The sequence below is a fragment of the Triticum aestivum genome, chromosome 6A, assembly GCF_018294505.1.
Source record: "Triticum aestivum cultivar Chinese Spring chromosome 6A, IWGSC CS RefSeq v2.1, whole genome shotgun sequence".
Classification (NCBI taxonomy): Eukaryota; Viridiplantae; Streptophyta; class Magnoliopsida; order Poales; family Poaceae; genus Triticum; species Triticum aestivum.
The window spans coordinates 72,003,758-72,028,312 of NC_057809.1; the positions used below are offsets into that span (position 1 = coordinate 72,003,758).

Consider the following 24,555-nt stretch of genomic DNA (forward strand, 5'->3'; position numbering starts at 1 on the left):
ATCTGCACCCGGATCGTTCAATATCAATGGCTTCAAAGCACACAACACCTTCTTCAATAGCGCCAAGAACCCCTACTCAAAGGCAAGAATATCTTCTGATCGGTTTTGGAGCTATCAGCAGCGCAGTTATTACTCATGCATCTTGTACAATCAAGGTCGCATTTTTCCCCATATGCGTCTTGACACTAAAGCCATAACTGGTCTGCCCTGTTTGGAAGAAGCGCTAGATTGCTTCAGAGAATCTGGTTTGTTGTAGTTCGTCACTGACAAGGAGCACTGGAACGAAGAATTGCTGCTCCAATTCTATGCCACTCTTCATATTCGTGGCTACAACAGGGATCCGAAGACTTGGGTCCTTGAGTGGATGACAGGCAATGTTCATCATGAAGCCAAAGCCTTTGATATCATTGAGCTCACTGGCCTGCCCACTCCAGGAGATCTTTATGAACCTGGTTGTCAGCTTCATAGTGCTGCTATGGAAAGCATTTTTCACAAGCCTAAACCCAACATGAGTCAGATGCTTAGCATGATGAAGCCTTTGCCTCCAGATGTTGAATATCCTAAGGAGTTCTTTGTTGAAGACCTTGAGTATCTGCCACGCACTATCTATCACATCATAAGGCGAACTCTCTGGCCCATCAAAGGACATTCTCCACATGCAAAGCTGGAAGGTGCAATGAAGACTTTGGTCTTCCATATTCTTCACGGCAAAAGCTTCAATGCACAAGACTTCTTCATCCGCCAACTTGTTGCATCCGGATCTGATCTCTTTGGCTTGAAGTTTTATGCCCCATGGATTATGCGTCTGATCAAACTACACTCAGCTATCACCTATCATCCCTCTGCTCGCAATCATCGGATTTTTCTGCCTGACATCGACATGTCAGTTGAAGCCATCTATCCAGAGCCTGCCAAGGAGCCCCTTAGTCTTCAGAATGCTGATAAGCAAAGTTTCTCTCACCACATTGAAGGCGACCCAGCAGTCACTCGTGTTTATCCTCTGGCTGGTACTACCCGTGCACCTCATCATGCCCTCACTGAAGCCACTGAAAGCACCATTGCACAACGGCCAAAGAAGCGATCCCGTGTTCTCAATGACCGAGAGCTTCTGGTTGCCCTTCATCAGAAATAGGATAAGCATCATGACCGGCTGAAGCGCGAAATGCAAAGCCTCTTGGTGGACGTAAACAGGATTCGCAACCTTGCCACCAAGAATGCCTTTGGCTGAAGCGGTGTTATGAAGATGATCTTCAAGAGGATGGTTTCTCTGAACGCTTCAAGTTTGACTCAACACCTCCAAGAAGGACCTTACTGCGGCGTACTCCGTCTCTTGAAGACTCTGAGTTCTCCTCCTCTGCTGCAACAGTGAATGCACGTGTCATCGATGATGAAGACGATGCTACTTCACCACCTTCGGCGCGAATCACCACTGCACCGAGTTCATCTGCACCGCCAACCAACTCCGACGACCCTGCTGCTTCACCAACTCCTCATGGGAACGAGTAGGTGCTCTATGTCTTCAAACCTTTTTGGTCCTTACTGACAAAAGGGGGAGAAGCATATGAGTTTGATAGTCTTCAAGCGGGTCCATATGGGCAGTGGTTTTATATTTTGCCTAGTGTTTACAACTCTCGTGTTTTGATACATTTGGTTCTTTGAGTTGTAACACTCAAACTCAATGGTCGTCTGCTACTTATTTGCTTTTCTGTGATGCGATGATAAATTCCGCATGTGCGACGATAAATTCCGCACTTAGATCATTTTGCAGACATCCATTTTTCATTATGCATGTCATTATCTTCACATACTTTTCATGCATGATGAATTGTCATCATAAGTTGAAGAGGATCTCCATAAGTACAACCTGCCATGTGCATTTGCATACCAAAAGCAAATTACTTATATGCACATCTTCAGGGGGAGCCTTTGCCACTTATGAAGACAATAACCTATCCTTTACAATTTCACATATTTTATTCCCCGTTGAAAACTTCAGCCAGTTTGTCATCAATCGCCAAAAAGGGGGAGATTGTAAGTGCATCTAGTGCCACCCCTAGTTGTTTTTGGAGTATTGACGACAAACCTGGTTGAGGGACTAATGTGTTTGTGAGAATTGCAGGATAACACAGGTAGAAGTCCCTCATTGATTTGGTTTTCCTACCATAGATGACCCCTAAAAATGTATGAAGACATTGAAGTCAAAGGTGGTATGTGAAGACATTCACATTGAAGACTATGACAAGAGAAGACATCGCCTGAAGACTATGGAGCGGGAAGACTTAGTAGTTTCGTCGTTCTGTGTTTTTCCTTGTTGAGTCATAGGAACCACCGTACTGTTAAGTGGGGTCCAAGAAAACCAGTCAGAATAACTGAAGTGATGCTTAACCAAAATCCTATGTCTTCGAGTGAAGACTATGAGAGCAAATCTTGTCCAGAGTTGGATAAGTCAGCTTTGCTTATAGCCCAAGTAAAGTTGCCGTGTGTGTTTGAAATCTGACCATTGGAACACGTCTTAGTTTCTTAGTGACCAAAGGTCATTTCGGACAAATCAGGTCAGGTTGCCTAGTGGCTATAAATAGCCCACCCCCTACAACCATAAATGGTTGGCTGCTCAGAGTTAGTGCATGGCTTTTGTCATTTGAGAGCAACCCACCTCGAAGCCTTTGAGAGAGAATTCCTTGCGAGGATAAAGCCCTAAACACCTAGAGCCAAAGAGTGTTAGGCATCGCTTAAGTCTTCCTGTCTGTGTGATCTGAAGACTTATTACACTTGAGGACTGTGAATCCTCTAGCCGGTTAGGTGTCGCGTTCTGAGCATCCAAGAGTCATTGTGGATCGCCAGTGAACGAAGTCTGTGAAGGTTTGGAAGTCTACCTTGAAGACTTACTAGAGTGATTGGGCGAGGACTGGGTGTCCTTAGCTCAAGGGGAATAAGGTGAAGACGAGGTCTTCTGAGTTGAATCTCAGCCTCACTAACCAGACGTACAGTTGTCATAGCAACTGGAACTGGTCCAACAAATCATTGTCTTCAACGAGTCACTGGTTTCATCATTCCCTTCCCTTTACTTACTGTTGGTCCTTGTGAAGTCATTGTATGATTGCTTTATCTTTTGTCTTCACTGAGTGACTGCTTGTTCTGATTGGCTTCACAATATCTTCCTACCTGATCTTTACTTCCTAGCTGCTATTAGTCATTGTGCTTTCACTCCATTGAATAACTATGGTTTGCCTAGTGTAGTCTACCTTCCGCTGCATGGTAATAGGTTTATTTCTATCGTTTGTCTTCGAAACTTCCATGTTTTGAAGACGTTCATAAAATCGCCTATTCACCCCCCCCCCCCTCTAGTCGATCACTAGCACTTTCATGGTCAGCGACCGACTTCCATCAGAAGAGTACTATACGTGGAGAGGCTGACAGCTGGGTCCAGGCGGCCGCAAGGAAGTGCCTCCTTATTACGCGTAAAATAATTATTCCTCCACCTGACAGCAGGGACCCACTGGACGGGCCACCTTATTTCGTGAAAAAATGTTCCCCCCGCTGTTAGCTTGGACCACTAGAAGTGCCTCCTTATTACGCACAAAAAATGAATACTCCCCCTACTAGCTGGGACCCACCATGATGGGAGGCTGACTTGTGGGCCTACTAAGTTGACTGGGACGGGGGGGGGGGGCTTTGTCAACTTTAGTCAATATGAACGATTCTAGCTCCAGTGATCGTATGATGTCCATCCAACGGCCGTAGTGCTTCTTCAACCTCTGGTCTTCTTGCTCCAGCCGCCCAAAGCAGCGCCGGTCATGCCGCATGCTCCTACCTCCCGTGGCCGGCTGTGCTGTCGCGGAGGCCTCACCGCCCCTACTATTCCCACCGCTGGCCAGGCCCTGCGGCGATGGCAGCCTCACACCGCAGCCGAACCAGTGAACCTGTCAGGACCCCGATTCCAAGTCACATCGGTCTAGCCGGTAACACCTCATATCACTTTGCGGCCTCACGCACGATATTCCCATGGGTGTCGCCTTACCATGGCCCGGGACCGTTTGCGCCTTTTGGCTCACGTATATGATAGTGTCGCTAGCATCCATATGACAGAGAACCCGGGCCGACATGACTAGTCATGAACCCAAAGTGGCACTAACTTACGGGGACAGGCATACATGAATCAACATCGAGCATGTCGGTCAGCAGCGTGCGAATCCGGGCTGTAGCACTGGGCTAACAGGACTCCGGGAACTCCGGCTGTAGTAGGCTAGGAAGGAATCTGGATGTCACCGCGTGACATTTCTCCGAAGGGACAGACACAGGAACAAAGTGAAACACATGCCGTCCAGTCAAGTGTTCCGGAGCAGTAGTGCGGGGCTAGCAGGACTCCGGTGAACCGGGTTGTAGCGGACTACTATGGCTCATGGAAGCACAAGACTACATTTCCCCATAAGAGAGGCTACCAAGGATAAACAACTAGGTTGTTGAATCCCACACATACCAAGCATTTCAATCATACACACAATATGCTCGATGTGTAAATACAACATGGCATCACAACAAAACTCTATGACTCAAAGTATTTATTCATTAGGCTCCAAGGAGCGAGATATTACAAACATGGGTCTCATGACCCAACATACAGAGCATACAAGCAACAAGCACATGCGGAAGCTTAACTTGTCTGAGTACAGACAACTACAAATGAAGAAGGCTCAGAAGCCTGACTATCTACAAGACCCTCCCAAGGGTACAAGATCGTAGCTGAGGTAACAAGCTAAACGTCGAAGTCCACGTGGAACTACTAGCGAGACTGAAGTCTCTCTTCAAAACATAAATTAAGCAAACGTGAGTACAAATGTACCCAGCAAGACTTACATCAGAACTAACTACATATGCATCGGTATCAACAAAGGGGTGGTGGAGTTTAACTACAGCAAGCCAGCTTTGACTCAGTGGCTAACCTGAACTACGACTGCAAGTAACTCTTTTGAGGTGGTGCACACGAGTCCACAAATTCACCATATCAATACACCACTATGGATCCGCTCCCGTCTCCCTGCGAGAACGCCATCCATAGCACTCACACTTATCTTGCGCATTTTAGAGTATCCACTTTCACTTGTCTATGAACTATGCAAGGGGTCCAAGTTTCCATATCTAAGGAATCCGGCTATTCAAATAGATAATGATAACCCTGCAGGGGTGTACTTCTTCACACATGCTCTCGCCACTTACCACCATGTACACGTCGTGTATCTCGGCAACCTTCAAGCGGAAGCCTGGTGAGGGAGTCGGCCACGACCTGACTAACCACACAAGTCTCTCGTCTAGGTTTATCGCCTATTCGGGTTCCATCCGCAAGGAGATCCGGCCGGGGTGTCGCTCACGGCCCCAAACGATGTGTGCAGGGTTCCCAAGCCCACCATCCGGGTGCCACTTGGTACACCGTGCCACTGTGCCTAGTTTGTCCCAAGCCCACCTGTACCGGGTGCCACTTGGTAGACTACTAACACTACCTACAAACACCAGAAACTAGTTGCAACTCCTGGACAGAGATCGAGTTGATTAATAAGTCGAGAGGGGCCGAGTTACCAGAACCCAATGTGTGGTAGTAATTGTTCATGGATCACAAACACAGAACTCAGTTCCTGAGGACGGCAGCAATGAGACAACCCACCATGTACTCCTACATGGTCTCTCACCGCTACCTTTACCAAATCGTGTTCACACACTTAGCTCTCAACGGTAGGACATGTTCACCATGTTCCAATTCATTCCCGATGAATCAGACCTGACTCAACTCTAAGCAGTAGCAGGCATGACAACAAGCATGAATGAGTAGGCACATCAGGGCTCAAACAATTCCTACTCATGCTAGTGGGTTTCATCTATTTACTATGGTAAATGTTAGGTCATGCAGAGGAAAGGGTTCAACTACCGCAGCATGTAACAGTTGAATCATTATTGTCCTAATGCAGTAAAAGAGAGCAGGAGCAAGAGAGCGGAGTTGTATCGGAATGAACAAGGGGGTTTTTCTTGCCTGGCACTTCTGAAGATATTATAGCTCTTCATCGGTGTCATCGAACTCATCGTCGGAAGCACGTCTATCGAGAGGGGACAAATACCGGCAACAGAGAAGGAGAGCACAATCAATGCAATGCATAGTATGATGCATGATCATGACATGTCAATATGCTATGTTTTGAGCTAATGCAACTAGCAACATGTTAAATGGAGGTGGTTTGAACCCTAGGTTCAAATTCAAACTCCATATGTGAGGATTTAAATGCCATTTATATTATTTGGCCTAAACAGAAGCCATAAGTTATTCTAACATGCGTGAAAATGGTACAAATGGATAGATTGGATTTTTCTGATCATTTTTCATATATGATTTATTTCATTCTGAGCTACGGTTGATTTTATATGATTTTTAGAAGTTTAAAACATTTTCTGGAATTTCTTGGATTAAATTAAACCCAGAAAATAGCTTATTGCGTCAGCACTGCGTCATTATGACATCAGCAGGTCAACAGGGCCGGTCCAGGTCAAACCTGACCTGGGGGACCCGCCTGTTAGTGACTCAGGGATTTTAGTTAAACCTACACTAGGTAATTAGCAGGGGCTGGCCCCACATGTCAGTATCAACGAGGTTGATTAGGTTTAATAAAAAACTTAACTAAAGTTAACAGGGCCCTAGGCCCACCTGCCTGTGACCCAGGGGGTCATTGGGTTAGTCCTAATCGGCGTTTAGCCGGAGTTAACACGCCGGCGAGGTCCCACGACGGTGGAGGTGCTCGGAAACACGGCTCCGGGCTCCATTCGACGCGCGGACAGCACCGTTGGAGAGCTGGACCTCGTCCGCGTCGGCTGGGCTAGTGGTGTCGCTGGGGGCGACCTAAATCATCGGCGGTGTTCGCTTCCACGGTTGCCGGAGTTCGGCTAGGTGCGGTGTGGGGCTACAGCTCGCTGGCGAGCAGGTTGAGTGGCGCAGGAGCACCAGGGGAGCTCCTGGAGCACTACCGCATGCTCAGACGTGAGCAGATCGAGCTCAGGCCACGGCGGCGATGAGACACGACGGCGGAAGCTCTCAGCGATGGCGGGAATCGAGCTAGCAGACCAAATCCACCATGGGGTATGAGGGGAAAGGGAGAAGGGCTCATAGGGAGTCGTATGGAGGTCTCGTCAGGCTCGAGGATGAACTACAGACGACGAATCGGGTGGTGGCATCCGGCGGCTGAAGGTGGGAGATGATGGCGAACCCGGCATTGCAGCGCTTCCCTGTTCGTTTCCGCTAATGAGGCGACGTGGAGGAGCTCGGCGGAGTCGAGGGACACGGTAGTTGGGCGAGTGGATGATGGGGAGCGCGCTAGCAGCAAACGGCGGCGAGGCGGGGCTCTCGGTTCTCTTGGGGACGGGCGCTAGGGAGAGGGAGGCGTCCAGAGGAGAGAGGGGAGACGGAAAGAGAGCTCTGGGCATCTCCCTGGCGAGGGGAAAGGGATGGGGGCGCGCGGGACAGCGCGAAGCAGGAGGTGGCGTCGACGCGCGCACGTCCAGCACGCAGCTGCTTCGGTCGGCGGGGGCTGAAGACGACTAGCAAGCTACTGGTCGGCTGGGCCAGCCAGCTGGGCCGACCAGGTAAGTGGCTGGGCTTCTCTCTCTTTGTCCTTTTCTATTTTTCTTTCTGTTTTGTTTTTTTCTTTTGCCACTGTTTTCAAATTCAAAACAGAATCCAAACAGTGTCAATAAACCTTTGAATATTTTTATGTTGCTAACTGGATTGTTCAAGATGCACATAAAATATTTCAAAGTTATTTGAATATATATTCTATATATTAAGAATATAGATCCAAATTCAAATACAATATGATTTAAATTCAGTGTCCCAAAATATTCCATAAAATTGTTCCAGAATTTTGGATTGATGTATAGCTCTTTCCAAAATTACCAAAACTATTTTTAGGGCATTTTGGCTTCACTGAATGCATTTTCAGGGTTCTTGACCTTTATTTAAAATTTTTGAGGCTTCCACTTTCCTCAATTCAAGTTTCATATGAATTTAAACATGATGACATGAAGATTAAGCAAAGACTACAGGGGCTGAGCTAGGGCTATGATAGAACCCTCATACTCCTCTTCGCGTGGGCTTCCACTGCCGCGTCTTCCCCGGCTCCCCGTCGTCCCCTTCCTAGGCCTCGCCGTCGTCCACCGCCCTGGTGCTCTCGGCGCGGCGTGGTCAACGTGATCAAGGAACGACTTCCATCGAGCGTGGACTGTACGTGGAGAGGCTGACAGTTGGGTCCACGGCCGCAGCAAGGAAGTGCCTCCTTATTACGCGGAAAATAATGATTCCTCCACCTGACAGCTGGGACCCACCGGACGGGCCACTGTATTTCGTGAAAAAATCGTTTCCCCTGACTGCTGGGACCCACTAGCTACGCCTTCGCACGCAAGGAAGTGCGTCCGGGCAAAAAAAACGATTCGCCCCCCTGACTGCTGGGACCCACCAGCTACATCTTCGCAGGCAAGGAAGTGCCTGACAGTCGAGACCCACCTGGTCGAAGCGTACGTAGCGTTGTCATTCTGGTCGCGAACGTGTACGTACATATATACTGGTGGATGTAGAGGCGCACACGTGTCATAGTAGAGGCGTGTACGTGTCGTAGTAGAGGCGCGCACGTAGCATGTACACGTACGTACAGCGGCCAGGGTGCAAGAAAGAAAATACGGCCACGTATGTGTACATACGGGCGGGGTCTCGAACGCCTACTCGCGCATACGTACGGCCAGGGCCCATGTACATGGCTGGGTCGGAATGGAGAAACAGCGTCGTCGTCGTGTTCATGGGGAGGCAACGGAATGCATCGTGTTCAACGGGAGGCAACGGAATGCGTCGTGTTCATCGGGAGGCAACGGAACGTGTGTGAGCCAACCGGCTGGGTCGGAACGGAATGCGTGGTCGTGTTCATCGGGAGGGCTTGGACAGAACAGGCGATGGAAACGAGGCCTGGCGTACCGCACAACGGAGGAAACGGACCTCCTACGTTCAGAACGGGGTCCTGTTGATTGGAAGGGGTCTGGCGTACCGCAAAACGGAGGAAACGGACTTCCTACAGTCGAAACGGGGGTCCTGTTGATCGGGAGGGTGTGGCGTACTGCAAAACGGACGAAAGGGACTTGTGTTGGAGCGCTACGGTCGAAACGGGGGTCCTGTTCATCGGGAGGGGTGTGGCGTACCGCAAAATGGGACTCCACAGGATACTGTTCATCTCCACCGTCGACCTCCTCCAGCCTCCACGGGCTACCGTCGACCTCCTCCAGCCTCCACGGGCTCCTGTTCATCCAGCCTCCACCGCGCGCTACTCCACCGGCTACTGTTCAACCACCCCTCCACGGGCACCCCCTCCACCGTCTACTGTTCATCCAGCCCTCCACACCACAGGGTCCTGTTCAACCACCCCTCCACGGGCACCCCTCCACCGTCTATTGTTCATCCAACCCTCCACCACACCACGGGGTCATGTTCATCCAAAGGCAACGCCACCGCTCACTGTTCATCCAAACCCCCCGCAACACTCACTGTTCATCCCAGAGGCAGCATCGATCAGCTTCAGTTAGCAGCAGTAGCGAAGGAATCGCTCGATCGGGTTTAGTTAACAGCTATCGATCGATCGCTCGGGTTTAGTAACGCGTAGCCTGCAGTGCAATCGCTCGGGTTCAGTTAGAACCCAGCGCCTCGCTCGGGTTCAGTTAGAGCCAACGCCTCGCACACACGCGCGTACGTGTACGAGAGAAACGTGCATCGCTCGGCCCCGACCTCCCACCGTAACCGGGAACTCCCCGAAATTTTCCTCCCCCTCGCTTCTACCACGGTTTTTTTCGTCATGGACGGCCCAAAGAATGTCATGCAGTTGCGTCTCCGGCTCGCCCAGGACGAAAAACCCATTTTCTGTCACGATTTTTTGTCATAGAAGTAGGAGCCCGGCACATCTATGATGATACCGGGTTTTTCCACAATTATCGTCATAGAAGTGTCATATGTATGACAGAAAAAAATTCGTTCGGCCCAAAATGTCACGGATGTGTTTTTTTCTGTAGTGTAGATTGATTATGGATAATATTTTAGTGGCTTACGTGTGTTTTCACACAATCAAGAACAAAAAAGAAGGTAAAGAGGGTTTGTATGCTATAAAACTCGATATGAACAAACTTATGAACGAGTTGAGTGGCCTTTTCTGAAGGAGATTATGTTGAGACTAGGATTCTGCCAAGATCGGGCAAATTTTATTATACAATGCATCTCAATTCTCAAATACCGAGTTTGGATTAATGCCGAGGAAAGTGCGAGTTTTAAGCCTACAAGGGGGGCGAGGCAGGGACACCCGTTGTCACCTTACCTATTCTTATTGTGCAGGGAGGGCTGAATGCTCTTCTAACACATGTAGAGAAAAATAAAAATATTTCGAAAGTGAAAGTCTGTAGAGATGCCCCACCTATTACAAATCTTCTCTTTGTGGATGACTCACTGATTCTTATGAAAGCTAACCAGCAAAATGCAGAAGCTCCGAAATCAGCGCTAGATTCATAATCTGCGGCACATGGGCAATTTGTGAGTGTTGGTAAATCTAGCATCTTTTTCAGCACTAACACGAAGGTGGAGATCAAATAAAAAATGTGTACCACACTGAATATAATGACTGGGGCCCTTAATGAAAAATATTTGGGATTCCAAGCAAACGTGAGATTAGATAAAACAGATTGTTCCATTTTCTGATTGATCGAATTGTTAAGAAAACCAGTAGTAGGAAGGAAAATTTACTTTGTGCCTGAGCGAAGGAGATCCTTCTCAAGTCTGTTGTCCAAGCCATAGCCACCTATGCAATGTTGGTCTTTAAAATTCTTAGAAAAATGTAAAGGAATCATTGACGCGTTGGCACATATCTGGTCGAGACACGAGGAGAACCAGAGGAGGATGAATTGGATGGCCTCATGAAAATGTGTGTCCCTAACAATCGAGAAGGGATGGGTTTTCATGATATTCACTGTTTCAATTTGGTAATGCTCATTTGTTGTACACTAAGTTAAAGGTCTCTTCTTTTATCCGGCAAAGTAACATGGCGGGCGTGAACTCTCTGAAACATGGTTATATTTGGCGGGCGGGGAATGGACAAAATATCAATATTTGGTAAGACACTTGGATTCCAAATTTTTCTACTAGGAAAATTGTTACGCCGAAGGGTGGGGCAGCTATTATCTAAAGTGGGGGATTTGATCGATCCTGCTTCAAATAATTGGAATGAAGACATGTTTAGATGCACATTGATGTACAACAGGTACTTTCAATCCAACGCTCGCAACATGATATGCAAGATTACGTTGCTTGGAGTTACACGAAAAATGATGAGCTTTTCGGGTTGGTCTGCTTATTTTGTGGAGTGGGACCATCAACATGAAAGTAAAATGGAATATTTCAATGGGATGGGACGAATCACAATTAATCCTATTTGGAGCAAGGTATGGAAACTATCTTGCCGGACAAAGGTCAAAATATTCATCTGGCATACGCTACATGGCACACTTCCATGTCGTGTTACACTCGCAAACAGATGTATAAAAATCTCACCCACTTGTCCTACTTGCTCTGCTGGTCCAGAAGATATGAAGCATGTGTTATTCCTCTATAATAAAGCAAAGAGGATTTGGAAAAGGCTAGGGATGGATGATATTATTGATAAAGTTTGTGAGGTTGATCGTGCTATTGAGGCAGTGTTGGAATATTTACTTGTTCTACTAGACCAAGAACTGTGGATTATGGGTCATCATAATGTGCGTGAAATGATTGCTATCTCAGCTTGGTATCTACGATGGGAAATACGGAAAATGATGCACAAGGAGACAACTCAGAATGCGTATCAGATCTCTATGGGATACCATCTCTTAAGGCAAACTTTGTTACTCCCTCATTTCCAAAGGCCTCTACGAAAAGGGGTAGCTGGTCTTACCCTCCAGTGGCCTTTGTGATACTTAATGTTGATGCTTCTTTTGACCATTACTTCTTAGGGGCATGATGGTGGTAGTCCTTAGAGACGATAAAGGTAGATTTTTCGCTGGATGGGGGGAGAGGGGGGGGTCGACTATTGTGCAGATGCCTTGATGGCTGAAGCCTTGGCCCTCAAATTTGATATATCGTTGGCGCAAAGGTTGGGATGTAATCGCCTTATTATTAACTCGGACAATCTGGAGGTGAGTGATACCATGAAGGATGGAGGACGGTCGGCAGGTGCGGCGGAGGCAATTTTCGATGATTATTTTTCATTATGCTTGTGATTTCATTATTACTAGGTTCGAACATTGTAATAGAGAAGTAAATAAAGTTGCTCACAAGCACGCTAGATTAGCTAGATTTTCATTGACTTCTAATTGGTTTGAGGAATCCTTAAATGAAAATGAAACGATCCTCATAGACGATGTATTGGTTATTTCTAATGAATAAGGTTTCTGGTTTTATTTCAAAAAATATCAATAGTATGATAAATATTATTGAATTGCTACCATATGTAGAGCATTCAATTAAAATGATTTTTTTGTATTTTTATTTTTCATGATCGATGCTATTGAATGCCACGGTTTGTAGGGAAATATTGTGAGGTCACGAATAACAATTCCGGGTCCTCATCCACAACCAATATCAAGACAACGACCACCCATGGCTCTTATTTCAATCTCTCATCTGTTGAAATGAAAAGAAAGGCAAGACAATATGAGATTTAAGGCTATTTCCATGAAGAAATCTGGATAAAGAGATTCCAGCGGGGTGGTGATTTGTTAGAGGATTTTTATGAAGGGTGAGATAAATCTGACGCCATAATGGGGGGGAGTTTGACGCAGGAGACAATTTTCTTGGGGTTGTTTATTTGTTCATGTCTTCAACGACTGCGGGAGTGAGACCGGCTGAGCCCGGTTAATTTACACGCGCTAATGATTTGGCTCACTAATCACTACAACCAACAGCTGCGATTAATAATGAACTCTTACATCTTGTGGAATAAGAAGAGGTAAGATGGTCTATCTTAAATCTTTTTTGCCCCAAAGGAATATTCCATCCCCGTCATTGACAAGATCCATCGAAGGCATGGACCTTTTGACAGACAGAAATTGTGCTATTTCTGGAGAGCTCAAATGGAAGGTTCATGTGACGATGCATTCGCTAACACTTGCTGCTACAGTGCTACTTTTAGTCGACTATTCGTTGTAAATTATGGGATCTCTTCACCTAGAGTTATTCGTTCTGCTCTGCCAGAAAGAGTAGAAACTTCTACATTAGCAGAAACAAGTTAACAACACTAGTGAGTTATCCCTAAACATTCGGTTGATTGCTTGTTCAGTGCAGCCAGCTGTGAAGTGGATGGACAAGACTATGTGGATGAGACAATGGGGGTGATCAGATTGCTGTGTGTGTGCGCGCGCGTGCTTAGATCTTCCTTGAAGTGTGTGCACACGTGTGTCATCATGCATGTAAAACCAATCATCGTGTCTTTTTGGGTCTTTACATAAAGCACAAATGCTTTTGTGGAAATGAGATCAAGAAATTTTATTGACTCGGAAGGGGAAAAATGTTTAGTATGTCAGGCATGTGTTAAAACTTAGGACTGGAGCAGAAGTTAAGAGGTAAATCAATGCAAATGAATAATCCGCCAACCTTCTTTAAATGTGTAGAAAATGACTTCTCTTCTCCTTCTACATATACATCCCCTTGCATCTTCACCCGAGTAGATAAGATATACATTGATCACATTCACATACTAGCACACTCGTCCACAGTTTAGCATATACCAGTTTATTATGATATAATGCAAGCACATGAGACGGGATAGTATTCGAAACCGAAATGGTTAATGTCAAGATATAGGAATAGGAGTCATCAGGAGAGAAGCAACCTAGAGGTGTTTGAAGTGCATTCGTCCAGACAGTCTATTGTCATGGGTTGCCACATTCTGTAGGTCGTCCTTAACTACGTCGTTTAGAAAATGTGGTTATTCGTGAGCTTTTTTGATAGTAGAGGCATTCACTGACTTGCCTTCCTCTGAGGTGCATCGCTTGTTGCATCCTACAGTATATCTTTAGCTAGCAGCAGTTGGTACATGGAGAATTGTCATGCGGTTCCCGGCCAGGAGACCGCCCCACTCGTGTGTGATAATAATGCACCCCGCGTAATGTCGGTATACCGCATGTGTCAATCAAAAAGAAGGTCGATGAACTACATCTTTTGCGTGAACACAAGGTAGGGGCAAGACATAAGACCAACTCCAACGCACGACTCCATCCTGTCCGGCCCCATTCATTTAGAATAAAACAGACAGACCTCACGGCCTAGCGCGCTATGGCCTATGGCCTAGACCCATCTTGTCCGTTTTGTGCCCGGTCCGACCCATTTTAAACGCAAACATGCGTCCGGTTTGAGTCGAGACAGACAGCGAAATGACACACCACTCATCCACATCGGTGCCGCATGGCAAGCAGCCACCTACCTCACGTCATCCAACATAAATGCGTGCGCGGTCGGCTCCACCTGTCATCCGCCCGGGCGAACGGTAAGCGTCCTTCTTAAATGGGGAGTCATGGACCGGTTGCAGTCCACGCTCCCACTCGAGCTCGTCGGCCGCCAGCAGCCAAGGTGTGGTGGAGCACCGGCCGCAAGGGGGCGCACGACCACGAGGCTGGTTCGTCCTCGGACTGCCGCCGCGCCGTCAAAGCAGAGCCTGCACCACCCCCACGAAGGGCCCCCGCGCCGCCCGCATTCACCATTGCCCCTGCGGCCCCCCGGCGAGCGCGACCGGCACTACGTCCACGCGGATGTTTGCCGCTGTTATTGGGAGACCAGGACACCGCTCCCCTGGAGCGACGTTCACCTGCCCAATAACTGGCACCTGTCCGCGGATCGGGTGCCGATCCCGCCGGTCCCGATGAGCGGTAGTGCCCGCCACGAGGAGATCGAACGCCGCCGCTGCCTCCTGCCTGACGACCTCTACTACGACCACAGGTACGCCGTCGACTCCGCTTTCTGGGACACCTGGTTTCGGGACGAGCACGACACAGATGCACGTCCTACTTTTCCAGCAGCTCGTCGGGCCCGCGGCGGCCACGTACAGAGCACCGAGCACATGCTCCGAGCCATCCCCAGGTGCGCGGCATCACGCCGACGCAGTCGCTGTCGCCTTCGCCCTCTCCGTCGCCACCACCACCTTCCCGCATGACAGAGGAGGAGGAGGCCTGGCTCATTCAACGTGTCATGGAAGACTCCATGAACACGCATGATGAGCGCCAAATGGGAGGGCCTGGACACCATGCTGGCCCTCTCTGCGGCCGGCGACATGGTCGTACCAGAGCTGGAGATGCTGGACGTGAAGGAGGTCAAGAAGGAGGTGAAGGAGGAGGTGTTGGAGGAGCAGCCGATTGCCGCATTCCACCGGCACCTAGTGGGCCATAGATGAGCTGGTCGTGCACGGCCACGGACATGGCCGACGCCATGGCCGTGAACTGGTGCCCCATGTCGCCGTGGTCACCGTAGCGGGAGACTTCACCACGGGGGGAGGTGGTGCAGGCGCCTCCCACCTTCCAGGGGCCTCCGTCCCACCTCTGGACGCCACCGCCCTACATCGACCTTACTGGCGACGAGGACGACAACGGCGAGGCGTGAGGAGACGGCGATGGGCACGACATCGACGGGTACGGCAACAGCACGCGGGCGGCGCTTTTCTTTTGTTTCAATTTTATGTTAATTGTGTTTATGTTAAGAAATGTGGAACGGGGCCGTGACTGTTTAATTATGTTTTATATTTGTGTTTATTTGAAAAAAAATCAGCATTTCTTTGAGTTTTGCGTTTTGTTATATCATGTCCACCCAGACATGATATGGGGTGCGGCAATGCGTTGGGTGCATCGACACGACAACAATCCCAAACGGATATGAACGATCCAATTACCGCCCCAAACAGACGAAAGCAGTGTAAAACGAACGTCCGTTTAGGGTCGTGCGCTGGAGTTGACCTAACTGACTTTTGACCCCTTTGCATGTCCTATGCTTTTTTTTTGAAAACCCCACCCATATATTAATTAACTTAGAATGTTAATACAATCGTTCAATACAACATGTTCCACACAGGCCAGAACGCTATTAATAAGAACACCATCAGACTTATTATTAAAACTAAACTTAGCTATCTCGTGCGCCACCTTATTAGCTTTCCTGCTAATCTTGGAGATCTTCACATTCGGCAGCATCTTAGAAATACTGAATGCTTCCTTCTTTAGGTCAACAAGGGGAGATCTGTCAAACCTGTAATTTTCAAGAACACCAGCCACAAAAGAACAATCAGTTTCTAATATGATGGGTTGGTGAAGGGTGATACCGATATACAATCCGGAGATTGTCGCTCTAATTTCCGCTTCCTCAGCACTATAGCAGGCTCCAATATAATCCCAAGAGGAAATGATTACTTCTCCAATATGATTCCTGACAACGACCCCCACACTTGCGGCGTTGATTGCCTTCACAAAACTTGCATCGACGTTAATTTTGAAAAACTCCGCGTTGGGAGGTTTCCAACTAACATCCTTCCTCTCCCCATTATTCGAATCCTGAATGCCCTCGCCCAATTCCTTGCCTTTGTAACTTATCACTCCCTGCGTTTTTGAGTGGCAAGACGAAAAGGAAGCCCAGTAATTATGAACAAAATTTACAGAGGCTGATATGGATTCTTTACCTTTAGCAAAAATCAAATCATTCCTCAAGTGCCAAGCTCTCCATAACGTGAAAATAGTTTGCTCACGCACTGTTGGACTTAATTGATCCAGTAAAATAAGAAACCAATCTGGCCCAGTATTTTTAAAAAGCACTTCGGCAGGCAAATTCCACACTTTTCTCAAAGCCAAACGAAGTGCACGTGCCTTTGGGCAACTCACCAAAGCATGAAAAGTGCATTCATCTTCGATGCCACAAATTGTGCACGTTCTTAGGATTGCTTGATGGTGTTTAACCCTATTAACTTGAACTGCCAAACTATTTGAAGCCACCCGCCAAGCAAAAATTCTAATCTTCTGAGGGACATTAGCTTTCAAGATATTATTCCAGATCCTCCTTTCCCCATTTACTACTACACTAGAATTTCCCACATTAACCTTCGAGTCCATGAGGTTCTGAGCAAGCCTGTACGCACTCTTAACTGAAAACATGCCACTTTTCTCATGATGCCAGGCAATAAAATCTCCCTCACCCAAATTCAGCGTGCACAGCTTTAAGATTTCTTCTGCATCATGAGGGTAAAAAAGATGCCTGATGAGATTCTCATCCCACCTCCTAGTATCTGACCTAAATAACTCGGACACCCATTTGATCCTTGTTCTGTTTTTCTTGGCAGTAATCTTCAGGCCAGACTCCCTAGGAATCCAATTGTCTCTCCATATGTTTATACTGGTCCCATCAACAACTCTCCAGATTTCACCCTGTTTCAATAATTCGAGGCCATGCATAATACCTTGCCACGGAAGCGATGACGATTGCGGGAATACAGTATCAATAAGATGTCCATGCGGATAATATTTTGCTTTCATCACCTTAGCACACAAAGAGTCCGGAAAAACCAATAAACGCCATGCTTGTTTGGCCAGAAGTGCTTGATTAAATAGCCTGAGATCACGAAAGCACATACCCCCTTCACCTTTTGGTCTTGTCATCTTATCCCAAGCCAACCAATGAGTTCTCCTTCTATTCTCGTCATCACCCCACCAAAAATTCCGAATAATTTGCGATAAATCATCACAGAGGGACACGGGAAATTTAAAAATACTCATGCCATAGACCGGAATGGCCTGAATAACAGATTTGATTTGAATTTCCTTTACCCCGTTGGAAGCATATTTTTCAACCCAGTCTTCCCCTCGCTTAATAGCTTTATCTTTGGTAGATTGAAATTTGCCTGCCTTCATACGACCTTCCGGCACTGGTAAACCCAGGTATTTATCATCAAATCCTTCACTTGAGATCTGAAGGATAATCAAAATGGACACCTGATCTTCCAAAGCAACTTTTTTCCCAAACAAAATGGAACATTTTTCTGGGCTTAACAATTGACCTGTACCCTCCTCATAAGCAGTCAAAATACCTTTGACGGCCAAAACTTGCTCCACAGAACCCTTAAAAAACAGAAGGTTGTCGTCAGCAAATAATAAATGAGAGATACCTGGAGCATATCTGTTCAAACGAAAATCTTGAATCACCCCTCTTGCCAAAGCATCATTAAAAAGCAAAGAAAGAGCTTCAGCCACAAAGAGAAACAAGTATGGTGATAATGGATCTCCTTGCCTAAGCCCACACGACGGATGAAAAGACTCCAGTAACTGCCCATTAAATCTCACTGAAAATTTTACTGATGTAACACACGCCATAATCCACTTTATCCAAGTTGGCGCAAAGCCATACGCTCCAAGCACACTTTCCAGAAACTTCCAGTCCACACGATCATACGCTTTGACAAGATCCAACTTATATGCACAATATTCACCACGACTATCTTTCAAAGTATTCAACGAATGCATACATTCAAAAGCGATGAGAGCATTATCAGAGATTAATCTTCCAGGAATGAAGGCACTTTGAGTAGGAGAAATTATACCATCCAAGAGGGGTCTCATTCTATTTACGAGGCACATGGAAATAATTTTATATATGACGTTGCAAAGGCTAATAGGTCGAAAATCCTTCATCTCTTGGGGATTCTTCACTTTCGGTATAAGAACAATGGTAGTATCATTAATCCCTTCGGGCATAATTCCTGAAAGAAAAAATTGCTGTACGGCACGAACGATATCTTCCTTTAACAAACCCCAGTTCCTCTGGAAGAATCTGGCTGGAAACCCATCAGGTCCTGGCGCCTTCAAAGGCCCAATTTGAAAAAGTGCGTCACTAATTTCTTGCTCAGAAAATTGTTTGCATAACTTCTCATTCATTTCATCATTCACCAACGGTTTAACAAGTGGAATAATACGAGATGGGTTAACTGTATGATCACAACAGTACAGGTTCTTGAAAAATAAGTTAGCGATACCTTTGATTTCATCCATATCCTGAGACAGAGATCCATCGCTTCTTTTAATAGCAGAAATATTATTCTTCTTCGCTCGCCAAGTGGCTTTCCTATGAAAAATTTAGTATTCCTATCCCCCCCATCTCATTTTGTCCAAACATGATCTCTGCTTCCACATAATTTTTCCTTTATTAGGAGCTCATCCATCTCTGATAGTATTTTCTTCCTCTCCTCTATTGCATTATGATCATTTCTCTTAAATAGCACATTTAACCTGTTACGCGCAGCTTCAAGCTTTTTTGGCAGATAGCCTATGTGAACCTTACTCCAACCATGAAGAGATTTCATCATCTTGTCCAAATTATTTGCCACATCTCCCAGATCATTGACGTGCAAACTTTTGTTCCAGCATGATTCAATATGTACTTTCAGTTCCGCTTCCTCTCTCTCCCAGTACGCTTCATATTTCAACTGTTTAACAAAAGGACTGGAGCGAGAGGCACCCATCAATTCAATAAGAATAGGACAATGATCAGATTTGGAACTAATAATATGAGAGACCTTGCAGTTGGGAAAAATAGAAGACCATTGAGGGCAAGCGACCGCACGGTCTAGCCTAACATTCACGTTTTTATTGCCTTCCTGCTTATTATTGTAAGTCCAAGGAACTCCGTGGAAACCCAAATCAAATAGGTTGCAATCAAAGAGAACTTCACGAAAATTAGCCATAAGTTTTTGCGCTCGCTTAATCCGAGAAAAGTGCTCATTCTGCCACATTGCCTCATTAAAATCCCCAACCATAAACCACGGCCCAGCCCCAAGAGGTTTAATTCGTCTTAACAGCTCCCACATCACATACCTTTGGCTCGCCTTCGGTTCCCCATAGACAAATGTACTTCTCCATTTACTTCCAGCACCATTGCAAATGTACATGTCGATGAAGTGTTCACCATATTTGTTCAACTCCAAAGTGTACAGATCATCCCAAAATACCGCTAGTCCACCACCTTTGCCTGGCACAGAAACAGAGAAAACATTTTTCATACCCAAGCGATACCGCAAACTCTCAACATATTCTTTATTTTGCCTTGTTTCGGAAAGAAAGATAACATTGGGTCGATGTGTCTTAGTGAGACAGACAAGCTCTTGGACTGTCCGAGGGCGACCCAACCCTCGACAGTTCCAACATATCATTTTCATGGCTCCTGACGGGCGTCGTCAAGCGCGCCCGTCAGTTGACCGGCAGCCCCAGGGCCGGTAGCTTCCTTGGCAGTGTCCTCAACATCTCTCTCCTCCCCTACAGATTCTCTCCTTCTACCCTCAACCACCTCCTCACCACCATCTACTTCCTCTGTTACATGCACAGTAGACCCATCTAAGCCTACTACAGTTTCAACTCTCTCAACACACACTCTTTTACATGCCACACTCATATCTAAATCACCCCTAACCTCTATGCTATCAGTACTAGAGGTGTTCATGCTTATGATAAGGTCTTGGTCATCTTGACAGCGCCTCTTGCTACCCGCCGTACTTTCAAGCAGGGCAGCAAAGGCCGCCTTGCAAACCCATCAATTCATGTCCTATGCTTGAGGATGGTTGGTTTCCTCGTGTGTTTTCTCTGTTGCTTCAACCCACTCCCCCCACTCTGCCCGCCTGCCAGGCAACACGCCGTCGCTGCCCACTTCCTCCATCGCTATCTCTCTTCCTCATCTCATGGATGTACCATCTTCTTCCGAGCGCCGGCTTCGCTCCGCGCCATCCACCGACGAGGACGCCGGCCACCACCGCGAAGGGCACCGGTAGGACGGACCCTGCGCTGCGCCGCGACTGCATTCCTCTCACCCTCACCCCGGTCTCCGGCATTGTTGCGAGAAGAGAACCCCCACGGCCTGCTACCAGGAGAGTGGAAACTGCATGTTTCGGTGAGTCCAAGCTTGGATTTCTGTGCTGAAGGTTCGACCGTTGAGTAGAAAGCAAAATGATTTGGCAGCCCATCTGAATTTGGTTACAGATTTACAGGATCTGCTCCTAAGCCTGGAAAGGAAGTTCAGTCTAGTTCCAAGTTGGGCTGAGTGTCTGACATTCGCCGCCGGAGGAAGGAGCAAGACCTCCTAATCTGCGGCAATGCCACGCGTCCGACCCGGCTCGTCCTCCAGCACCGTCTCCTCACGCGCCAACCAGCTGCTAAACAAACTCAAGGATCATCTGGGCTCTGGGACGCTCCAGCCGGAGCGCGCACACCAACTGTTCGACAAATTGCTGCGCCAAACCGTTCCGGTATCAGCGTTCGCACTCAATGGCTTATTTGCCGCCCTCGCGCGTGCGCTGCCCTCCGCTGCCTGCACCGACGGCCCTGCTCTAGCCATTGCTCTCTTCAACCGCATGGCTCGAGAGGGCCGCCGGGTGATAGAGCCCAACATTTACACCTACAACATACTAATTGACTGCTGCTGCCGCTCGCGCCACCCTGACCTAGGTCCCGCCTTCTTCGGCTTCCTCCTCAAGACAGGCATCAAGGCGGACATCATCACCTTCAACAGCCTATTGAAGTGCCTCTGTGACATGATGCAGATGGAGGAGGCCCTCAACATGCTGCTCTACAGGATGCCTGAGCTGCCTGATAGCATCTCCTACTCAATAATTATTAAGAGCTTATGTGACAATGGGAGGAGCCAATGTGCACTTGACCTGCTCCGGATGAAGGCCAAAAAGGGAGCTGACCACTACCCTGGATTGGTGGCATACAACAGGGTAATCAATGGCTTAATTAAGGAGGGTGAACTAAGCAAAGCATGCTCTCTATTCCATGAAATGATGCAGCAGGGGGTCGTGCCTAATGTGGTGACGTATAGCTCCATTATCGATGCATTGTGCAAAGCAGGAGCAATGGACAAGGCAGAGGTGGCCCTTCGACAAATGGTTGGTAATGGTGTTCGACCGGATATTTTTACATATACTAGCCTGATCCATGGATATTCCATTTCAGGCCAGTTTGAAGAGGTCGTTAGGTTGTTGGAAAAATTGAGAAGTCAAGGTGTCAAACCAACTGTTTTTACCTGCAACACAGTCATGGACTACCTTTGCAAGCATGGAAAAATCAAAGAAGCTGCAGAATTTTTTTATTCCATGCCTGAGAAGGGCCATAAACCTAATATAGTGTCATACTCTATTATGCTTTATGGGTACGCTAAAGAAGGATCCCTTGTTGAAATGACTGATCTCTGTGAGCTGATGGCAAGAGACGGTATTGTACCCGATCTCCATTGTTTAAACATACTGATTAATGCATATGCTAAGTGTGGAATGATGGATGTAGCTATGCTTTTCTTCAAAGACATGTTGAAGCAGGGAGTGAACCCTGATGAAGTCACATATTTAGCTGTGATAACCGGGTATTGCAGAGTGGGCATGATGGATGATGCTATGGAAAAATTCAATGAGATGATCGATATGGGAGTACCACGTAACTCAACTGTTTACAGGTGCATGATTCAGGGTTACTTAAATCATGGTGATTTCTTGAAAGCAAAGGTATTGACTACTGAAATGAAGACCAAGGGTATCCATCCTAGACCACGGAAAAGCCAAAGAATTGATTCAGGGTACCTCATGACACAACTATTTACAGGTGCATGATCCAGGGCTATTTTCGTCATGGTGATTCAAAGAATTGGTTACCGAAATGAAGAACAAGAATATTGGTCATAGGCTGCAGAGGGGTAATGGTAATGGAAGGATACATTATCTTTGACTTGGTTAAACCCACTGGTGAGAGGCCTGATGCTATTACATTTACTTCAGTTACCAGTGGATATTTCCTAGTTGCCAAGATGGAAGAAGCTTTCAGAATACCTAATGCTATGGTACCGGTTGGTGTGAGGCCTAGTTTAATTATGCAGCACTTCTCGGTGGCTGTTGCAAAAATGGAAGAATCGATGCTGGGCAAAAGTGTTAGCCTGTATCTTACAATTTATGTTTCTGGCATCATATTGGATGGAGAACTTTGTTGCATTATTTCAATTATTGTCGCAGCAAAAACTTCTTACTGTTTCATGTGTTACTTTTACTGGCACATTGACTTGATAGTTAAACTGCTGATCTAAGTAAGAAGCTAAATGGTAATTCAGATTGGTGCTTCAGTTTGTTCTTTGGTAAATGTTGCATGTCAGCATCAAAGTACACTAAGTAATTGCAAATTACTAGACTGTTGCCTGATTAGATAGCTGATCTGATGGAACTGAAAATATAATGGTGTTTTTGGCGTATACGTATTAACCCAATGTATTTTTTTCTGTCAGATCCAGATTAGCTTGACAAAATGAAAAGATAATGTGTTTTTTGTTGACATTGATTGCCAATTGAGTTTTACTTAGTTGCCCGGCGACGGTGCTGTGTATACACCACAGGTTCGGAAACAGATCTCACCAAAGGACAACTCTCATTTGGTACAGTTCTTGCCCTTACAATACTGTTTTGCTACAAAGGCTTGAAGTTCTCGCTCTGTGATACTCACTGATAGTCAGAGATTAAAACACCTATTCGCTCTGTGATACTTACTGATATTCACAGATAAAAACATCTATTTGGTATACTAAACATACCTCTGTGATTACCATAGAATTGAGCAACATGTGATGCACGATAATAATGTTACTCAGCTATACTAAAATCAGAAAATGTTGATGTCTGGATAATATTGCAGAAGTCTCGATGAGGCTACCAAATGCGTGCATCTGAACAATTTATCCGGTGTGAGATGGCTTATTATTTGAGGATGTTCAGTTCATTGATAATCCTGTCTAGTGTCCACGAAGGAATATTCCATGACTAAAGCAGCTCTCTGAAAGACAATATGCCAATTCAACTATGAAAAAGGTGTCTGTTGAGACTGAATCCCCTATTTTTTTCATGTGCTTATAATTCGAAGTAATTAATGGAGGGTGCTTTCTAGACTGCTCTGCTCCAGAAGTTTATGGTTGCAAGCTTGCTGTCTCTTCAAAACATTCTGAAATTCTCATTGCATAGCCTTTGCCATTATATCTGCATGCATTTCTCTTATTTCTGGAGCCCATTTGATTACAATTTCATGTCTAGTGACAGTTTCTTCTTTCTAACTTGATTATACAACTGATCCATGTAGCCATCCTATGCTATATATTTAGATTAGTCCCTTTGGCACACTTTGTTTTTGGAACCATTCCTTTGGCACACACTTGCAATCTATGAGTATGATACGTAATCAATCTGGAGAACGGAGCCGAGTTCCAACATGATCCGATAGAATTTGCAACTTGGATATTCAGTGATACAGGAGCATAAGGGAACTTTGAGAAACATCTGATAACATCACAATGTAAGCTGACAGACTGACGATGAGGGGAGAGGGATCACAGGGGGAGTCAGGTGAGGGAAGACTGACACTGTTATCAGGATGTCGCCTCTATTGTATAGCAGAAAATTAATTCATTTGCATGATCCGTGCTTAGCACAA

General features: G+C 46.5%; 1 protein-coding gene across 1 annotated transcript; it reads left to right on the forward strand.

Annotated features, from left to right (window-relative positions):
* Positions 1-20,378: 20,378 nt before the first annotated feature.
* On the forward strand, positions 20,379-23,084 carry LOC123130311 (protein Rf1, mitochondrial). Its single transcript, XM_044550234.1, has 2 exons — positions 20,379-20,986; positions 21,076-23,084. The coding sequence occupies exon 2, from the start codon at positions 21,189-21,191 to the stop codon at positions 22,698-22,700; it is 1,512 nt and encodes a 503-aa protein (XP_044406169.1). The 5' UTR covers positions 20,379-20,986; positions 21,076-21,188; the 3' UTR covers positions 22,701-23,084.
* The last annotated feature ends 1,471 nt before the right edge of the window (positions 23,085-24,555 follow it).

Excerpts from the sequence above, each read along its gene's own strand:
- LOC123130311 (XM_044550234.1), top strand. The coding sequence starts at position 21,189 with ATGCCACGCGTCCGACCCGGCTCGTCCTCCAGCACCGTCTCCTCACGC.